This window comes from Chenopodium album, chromosome 11 (assembly GCF_948465745.1).
Source record: "Chenopodium album chromosome 11, dcCheAlbu1.1, whole genome shotgun sequence".
In the NCBI taxonomy this organism is placed as follows: domain Eukaryota; kingdom Viridiplantae; phylum Streptophyta; class Magnoliopsida; order Caryophyllales; family Amaranthaceae; genus Chenopodium; species Chenopodium album.
This window is the reverse complement of record NC_137844.1, coordinates 10,742,327-10,750,472: the sequence shown is the minus strand read 5'-3', so window position 1 is coordinate 10,750,472 and position 8,146 is coordinate 10,742,327. Positions and strand designations below refer to the sequence as shown.

The following is an 8,146-nucleotide window of genomic DNA, read 5'->3' as shown; positions in this document are numbered from 1 at the left end:
CTTATTGATCAAGAGTGATTAAAAAAAAAAAAAGGAAAATTAACAAGCCTGAACTTTAAAGTGCTGTTTTACAAAAAGGAAAACTCAAATTAATTTCTCGGATCAGTATGTGTCCAATATCTTAGTTTAAGAACGATATCAACTTAAAATATCGAAACACAAGAATTGGCAAACCTATATCCTAGTACAACAGAACAAAAGGTACATCAAATTTTGTGTGCTTTCATGAGGGGAAAACCACAATACAAGTATGCAGATGATCAAAGATCTGTGCTGTAATTCTCAGGCTTAAACCACCAAGAGAAGTCAATGCCTTTCTCCTTTAGAGTCTCTGTTGCTGGGCCGATCCTCTCCAAAAGCTGCACTTGCACAAAAATCCAACTAATCAATACGTGCACCTCAACTACGGGTATACACTGCCTCAGAAAAATAATAGTCTATTAAATACTTGAGGCACACTTCTGTTATGCTTAATAACCAACCTTTGAATGTAGCAAGCCATTGGAAACAATAACAGATCTATCATAAACGCAAAATTTCCCGCCATCCATGCGTGTAACAGCACCACCAGCTTCCTCAACAATCTGCATAGAAAGATAACTGTAAGATGAAATAGAATTCTCCATTCAAGAAAATCACAACTTCGTTTATAAGCATACTTGCTTTCTTCATAAGAATAGACGTGCCATGAAAAATCAAGTCAGAAACAAGGCATAAACAAGATGTCTAAGCAATCTAATTTGAGGCAATTCAAAGTACATGTAACTGGAGGACACGATAACACAATAATAACATTCTATAGCTTTACAAAAACAGCTTGACACCACATTCACCGTGATTTGACTTAAAATATAGACATAATTGCACAAATGCATGCACACACATGCAAGGGCTTGAGCAGACAGATCAATCTCCAAATTGTATACTATATAATTTTGGCATTTTCCTTTTAAACTGTTTTTCTTTTACCAAAGTCTTTTTATTACTTACCAGTTACCTTGACAATCATCTACCCTATCAACCGATCTCTCCTTATCCACACTCAAGCTAGGGATATTGTTAGAATTTCAAGTATTAATGCAAACTTCATAATAAAAAGACTACAACTACAATGAAGTTTTTTGGAGCTTCAGGAACCTGATCTTACAGAGGAAAAAGGGAAAATCATCATATGACAAGGCAAATAAAATAAGCCAGAATAACCCAGCTTCACATCCATTTGGTACAGGAAGATAAAAATTACTAACTGGGAAACTGCAGCTCCCCAATACATCACGTATGAAATGATTATTGAAGACCCTGCTTAAGAGGGGTCGGGGTGGGGTGGGGTGGGGTTAGAGATCCATGTAGCACACTATGTACATTATTATTCTACTCAAAAAGAACTCAGCCAAAAGTTCTACTAGTTACTGGAAATGTACATGGAAAAACCTTGGAATAAACACTTGACAAGCTCGTTATCGGCAATTTAAGAGTGACTAAACATCCTAAAGTTTTGAGATACCTATTTGGACAGGAAGAATTTCAAAATAAGCGTCATATAACGCTCTATAAAGCTTGTATTTTACATAATAGTAAACACGTCAGGCCCACATTTATGCTGTCATCTAACATAAGTGAGAAAGCAATTAGATCTGTAATGCTGAGGTAAATTTAATGGCCAGAAGAATGGAATATTAAAAACCAGTTTGAACATCATACAGAACTAAATTTGAAAATATGAGTCAATATACCTACTAGTAACTACGAAGTGGGATAAGATAGTCATAGTATCGGCAAAGCACAACAGTGCCTGAACTAGGATTAATTACAAGATCTTTCTTAAGCTGCTTTCACCATTCCTCTGAACAAGATCATGGAAATCGATCTTGTTTTGAAAAGAGGTCAATTTGAAAACATATGGATATAGTTTTGCTAATTTATTCCTACTTGGTAAGCTTACAGTGCATCTGCAATCTAAATCTTTTCCATCTTTTGAAACTTTTGGATAACTGAGTTCCTTGTGTATCATGACACCATCAGGCAGTTTAAGTCTTAAGCATTATCAATGATTAAAAAAGAAAGGATCTAGAAAAATTCAGGCATCATAGTTCATACCAAGCTAAGGTTTAATATCTTTTTAATCATAATAAAAATAAAAATAAAAAAGGAATCATAGTCCCACCAATACATTATTGTTAATCTTAGATGCAAGCTTCTAAGCAAATGAAAGAGGATAAAGAAGTAGAGCTATATTACCAAAACACCAGCAGCCATATCCCATGGCTTTAAACGGTACTCCCAATAAGCATCAGCAATTCCTATAGCTACATGGCACATGTCCACTGCTGCAGCACCAAGCCTCCTCACACCCTACCCGTTAAAGAGGAAACCTTAGTCATAGTTCATATCAAAGAGGATAGTCCATCATCACAATAACAAACAAGTCATCATACCCGACTAACATCTGTAAATTCCTTGAATAAATTAATGTTTGTAGTCCATGCATCATCATGTTCATAGCCAAATCCAGTCACAAGAAGAGATCGCTCCACCTACACAAATGCAAACGTTGCAAGCTCATTTCAGAGTTTTAAAGATGACGAGAGAATCTCAATTATAGTCTCAATTTATAGACATAAAGAGATGAACGCATCTAGACAGATGATACAGAGTTGTGAACTATTCTGCATACAGCTTCAATACTTAAGCCTAGGACTACAGCAGGAAAAAGGACATTAACCCTTCAGCCTTTTGCATCTAATCCCTAAACAAGTTAATTCAGCTAAATGATTTAAGTATGTACTGTAATGACTTTCCAAATTATACACTCCAGTTGACGAGTATATCTATACTAACAGTAATCCAACTATGAATCACCACCTACCAGATTGGTTGCACTAACTTGAATTTGTTGCCCATTGCAAAATGCTCCCCCACCTAACAGATAAATTATAGATGTGGTAATTATGCAAAAAGAAGAGAGCTGTAGGAAATCCATTCAGTAAGACTTCTGACCAGCAGTAGCTGTAAATGTGCGAGTATTCCAACAAAAAGCTCCACCAACAAATTCAACCTGCAAAATAGAAACAAATACTTATTAAATGCCAAAGAAAACATTAGACTATTCTTTCTAAGCAGGTCAATTTCTACCATATAGGTTGATCAATGACACTTTCTTTTTTATTTTGAAATTCAAGATAAAAAGCTGATAAAAGAGAAGGAGTCAGAGTTAAGCACCTTAAATCCAATAGAAAATTTACGTATATTGCTTATCTTATTCTTTTTTTACCAAAAAGAGTGCCTAAACATCAGGCAATCCCCATCTTCAATAACAAAATCTGATATGAAACACTTGCAATCTATGGTTTTGATTAAAATCCCCCTTCCCACCAAAAACACTTCCATAACTATATGCATAAGCCAATCAAAATCTAATTAGTTAAAAGCAATATCAAAAATGGATTTACTAACCACAGCAGCAGCTGCTGGTTTCCCTCGGAACAAAACACCCACAGAAACTGCAAAGCTAGGATAACCATGAGCAAAATTTGTGGTTCCATCTGCAGATGAGATTGAATTTACATGAGTAACAAAATAATAGGGGGAGCTGTGGACACTGCTTAAATTCAGAAACGCCAACTATAAAGTAGACTAAAAAGTGCATGTTTCATCAAGAATCAGAGGCAGACACACAGACGAATAACCCTTTACACGTTCAAACAAGTGAATAGAAAACAAGGCAGAAACACATGTAAGAGGTAAGCCTAGCATGACTAATGAGTTGCATTGGACCAAATAATTATCCAAGGTACCATTGACGCTAAAGGTGTTTGAAAATTTCCCATGTGGCCATGTGTCTGTGGAGAACAATTGTCCCACATCAGAAGAGAGATAGGAAGATGACTAGTTAAAAAGGTTTGTGGGCTACCCCTCCTATTGCCATAAGGGTGGAACCTTACAGAGTTGACCCTTACCCACTATAGGGTGTGCAACTTCACAGGGCCCGGAGCCCAAATTTTGCTCAACAAATTCAACCTCAACTAGCACAAAATCTAAAACAACCCAAGATTCTGCATGCAAAGCAAACAAACTCCTTGGGCTCCTCTAGAAGTAGCTTCCACGTCACAGTGTAAAAATATATGTGTACAAGACTCATTGGCAGCTCAACAAAGCATACAAATATCTAATTAAAGTCTGCCTTCACTTTTGAGGCACATCATTAGTCATTATCCTAACCAACGCCAAAATCCACACAAAAGAGGAACCCTCACCTTCCAAATAGAGTTTGCTACAGAAAAGGCAGGAAATTATCTACAAGTTATAGACCATGTCACCCATCCACACCCTAGAATCCGTCACTACTGCCAATTGAAACATCCACTAAGGAAGAAAGCTCCTTACATTCCTTATCACATAATGGCTTTTGGATATGTAAATCCCAAGCATTATCACAATAACAAGTGACAGGCACCAAAGTTCTTGAAACAGCCACCCAATTTGCTCATCCCAATCCCTCTTCTCAACACTATTATCTTGAACATGGTACTAAGGATACATCTTACAGGCTAGTTACAAGAGTGTTAAACAAAATCTAAGTAACATGCTACATTCCTGTACGGGCTGTACCATTCCAAGTACATTAACAGAAAAGCTGAAGCAAAAAAGGAAACTGAAAGGAAAAACAAAGAGAAACTAAATAAGGCTTAATGAAAACATCTGACTCCGTATTTTAACAAAAACCTTGAATCCTAATAGCCATCAAATAATCCCGACTCCAATATTGGTCCATCAAAAGCAACTTATTTGAACCTCAACCAATGTGTTGCATCTTCAGCCACCAAAATCAAGGAAAATTGCCTCAACAGGCCATCTACAATTTTTAATGCAAACTTGACACCTTATAACAGATTACATAAACTTTGAATAATCCTAATTCTACTAGAAACATCTGAGTTTTTTTTTTTTTTTTTTTTGGTCCTTTCCCCTCCTTTTGTACATGGATACACCCTATTGGTGTGTGTGTTTTTTGATATTTTAATATTACTTGTACAATAACTAGAATAATAAAAGGTACAATAGTGACTAGATGCCTATAATACCGTTAAAGAACTTATGACACAAAGATGGTTTGTCAGATAATAACCTTTTAACATTAAAAACATTAAAAAAAGATTAAAGTTGAAGTGTATGGCAGGGTTTAATGTAGAGAGGAGAGAATGGAAAATTAAAGGAGGGAAGGAATAATATGATGGAAATTCTTTTGGCATCTAGAATAGCAAGCATAAACAGACTACTTTGACAAGTAGCAGTAATCTGAAGATCTGAACACCCTGGTTAAAATAAAATAACACCAGTTTCTATGGATCTGACAGGGAACTCTAAGACCAAGCATGCAAAGGACAGCAGAGAATACAACACAGGACATGAACATAAATTGCAATAGCAAAAAAGGGAGAAAGAACCTAGAGGATCAATGCACCAAAGGTAATCGGAAGAAGTATCTCCAATAATTCCTCCCTCTTCACCAAGAATTAGGTGATCATTGAAGTTTTCCTTCACAACTTCCAAAATAGCAGCCTCACTCATTTTGTCTGTTCTGTACAGAAAACCATATGATGATTAATTTCTAGTCCTTCAAATTACAAAAATAAAGTAAAATAATGGAGTGCCAAGAAGATTCAGAATTTAAATGAGCACGTATTCAAGACTACATATACACGAAGAATGATTAAACTCCAGAAAACATCTCTTTAGGGTATGTTCTTCCAAATTAAAACTTGACGAAATTAAGCTAAACAAATTGAATATTAGTCAAAGAAACTAGTGTACATGAAGGTCTAGAAGAAGGAGAGGTATGATTAGTCAATATATAGACAGACGCCATTTAATGAAGCAAATCATGCACAAATACTTTCACGGACAGGACAAGATACTATTTAATGGGGCAATGTAAAAAGTGGAATAGAAGGGGATCGAATACTCCCAAACGAACAGGGAAAATTAATTCAAAATATAAAATAATCTACTTGTATTTTACAAGTGAAAGCCAATATTCTCTTGGTTCCAAGAAATTTCTACGTCTGTTAATGACTATATTTCCCTTTAGTCTATACCCAGTCTACATAGCATTCAAGCAAGCTCCTCCTGAATACCAGCAGCACATAGCATGCATACATTGGCGACAAGTTTCTGGTATCAAACCCTAAATCTGTAAGGTCTCCATTAGTTGACAAATTTTTACAAAGTTACTAAGTTGCACATGAAAAGAATGGATGATGAATACAATGAGTAGCAAATACAGATCATCAAAGAAGATAATAATAATTAGGGATCCATTACTCAGTCACCAGGTCAGTAAGTCCTTTATAGGAAATTTTCCGCGGCTTGTTAACGGCTTCCATGACTACCTGAAAGATAAAAATGACATATACCCTAATAAGTTGAGAACTAATGGCTACCTGCTACCAAGTTCATTAGCAGCTGGAGAGCTATATACACCAAAAAAGCTATCAAGGAAGGCTTGATAATTCATTAATGCAGAAAAGTGTAAGCGCAACCATATTTTGCTTAGTTTACACAAAAACTTGAATTTGTTTTCCTTGTGATAAATAAAGAGCACCATTACCACTACCAATACCAATACTCAAGGCACGGTACAATTCCACAACACACACGAGTTCTAGCTCTCATCATTTACAGAAGTCTCTCAAACAACCACAAGCTTCAGTATAGTGCTGATTAATTAAAATGCAAGGCACTTGTACAATGGGGATTATTAGAATTAAGGTGTTTGTTTTGAGGACTCCCCCACTCAAAGACATAAACCTCATCTACTCATTCTAGTGCACCCTGCTTAAATTCAGCACCTAATCATATGCAACCTACAAGGTACTTGTATTAATCAGTAAAGGACAGTAATTCATAAAAAAAACTGACTCAAATGAAATGTATCCTATTATTTAGTGTCGGAGGGACTAACTAACAAGCACAGAAACTGCACATTGGAAAATTTCAACCTGGATATTCAATGAGAGCAAATGAGCAAAACACAAAATGTGCAAAGCTAATATCTCACAATTTGCAACAAACAGAACTCATCAAGCAACATAAATAAACAGAAAATCAAAAGAAATTAAGAATTCTGGGTTTAGAGTAAGAACCTCAGCGCCAGTTTTGGCAGCTTTTTCAACAACCCCAAGAAGTTGATTAGCAGGAATTGGACCAATTGATTGAGCACCCACTTTAGGATATTGGGTCCCAGACAAAATAGCACTGGTATTAAGTGATACTCTTGATGAACATGAAGAAAATGATGGTATTGGCTTCAATGAAATTTCCTTGCCAAAAATCCCATGTTTTAAAGATTTTGGATTTCCCAGAAAACAACCAGACAATGCAGAAGATTGATGAGTTTTGTGATTGAAAGTTCGAATTGAAGAGGGTAGTTGATAAAATTTTAAGGGGGTTGCAGAAGATGAGATTAAGCACTTCCCCATCTTTTTGGATGATGAAGTGACGCAAGAATGCCTGGGTTTTGTATATCAATGTAACATCTCTTTGTTGGCCATTCATTTTGAAAGTAGTAATATTATGATCAATACTTGAGTTAAGCTTAAAATCGAAACCTAAATTTACCAATTTTCACGAATTATTAGCTAGTCAAAGTTAGAGATGGTAATTTAATCCGAGTTTAATTCGAATTCAATCTAATTCGAAGAAAAAAAAATCCAAATCCGAATTTCATAAAATAAATCCGAATCCGAATAGGAGGCAGATCGGACTTGGACTCTATGCAAAGTTCGACGGAGTCCGATCCGAGTCCGAATCCGAGAGTATGAGCATATGGTTTATAACTTGGGATAATTGTTTGCTTGTTTTGTAGCAAAATTTTGTTATGTAACTTAGTTCATAATTTAAATAAGTTTTGTTTGTACTTTACTTTGTATGACAATACAAGCAATTTATAGGTATATGACATTATAAAAATAAAAAATAAAAAAATCGGTTTATTTCGGAGGTCCGTATAAATGGACCAGATTCCAATCCGAAAATTACGAGTCAGATCGAATTCGGACTTGTATTTTTCGGATTCGGACTTATATCCGAGTCTAGGGTCCGTTTACTAAACGGATTGGATTCGAATTTAGCCACATCTGACCCGAAT

General features: G+C 35.7%; 1 protein-coding gene across 1 annotated transcript; it reads right to left on the bottom strand.

The window, feature by feature from the left end:
• Positions 1-78: 78 nt before the first annotated feature.
• LOC145567379 (phosphatase IMPL1, chloroplastic-like) lies at positions 79-7,549 on the bottom strand. Its single transcript, XM_081626642.1, has 10 exons — positions 7,143-7,549; positions 6,322-6,389; positions 5,445-5,578; positions 3,454-3,542; positions 2,998-3,055; positions 2,867-2,919; positions 2,436-2,534; positions 2,239-2,352; positions 483-584; positions 79-359 (listed from the first exon to the last, which is right to left on the bottom strand). Exons 1-10 carry the CDS (start codon positions 7,476-7,478, stop codon positions 261-263), a joined length of 1,152 nt encoding a protein of 383 aa, XP_081482768.1. The 5' UTR covers positions 7,479-7,549; the 3' UTR covers positions 79-260.
• Positions 7,550-8,146: the final 597 nt, after the last annotated feature.

Excerpts from the sequence above, each read along its gene's own strand:
- LOC145567379 (XM_081626642.1), bottom strand. The coding sequence starts at position 7,478 with ATGGGGAAGTGCTTAATCTCATCTTCTGCAACCCCCTTAAAATTTTAT. Across the intron at positions 2,920-2,997 it reads CACATTTACAGCTACTGCTG|GTGGGGGAGCATTTTGCAAT; the intron begins GTCAGAAGTCTT and ends TTTATCTGTTAG. Across the intron at positions 2,535-2,866 it reads AAGTTAGTGCAACCAATCTG|GTGGAGCGATCTCTTCTTGT; the intron begins GTAGGTGGTGAT and ends GCATTTGTGTAG.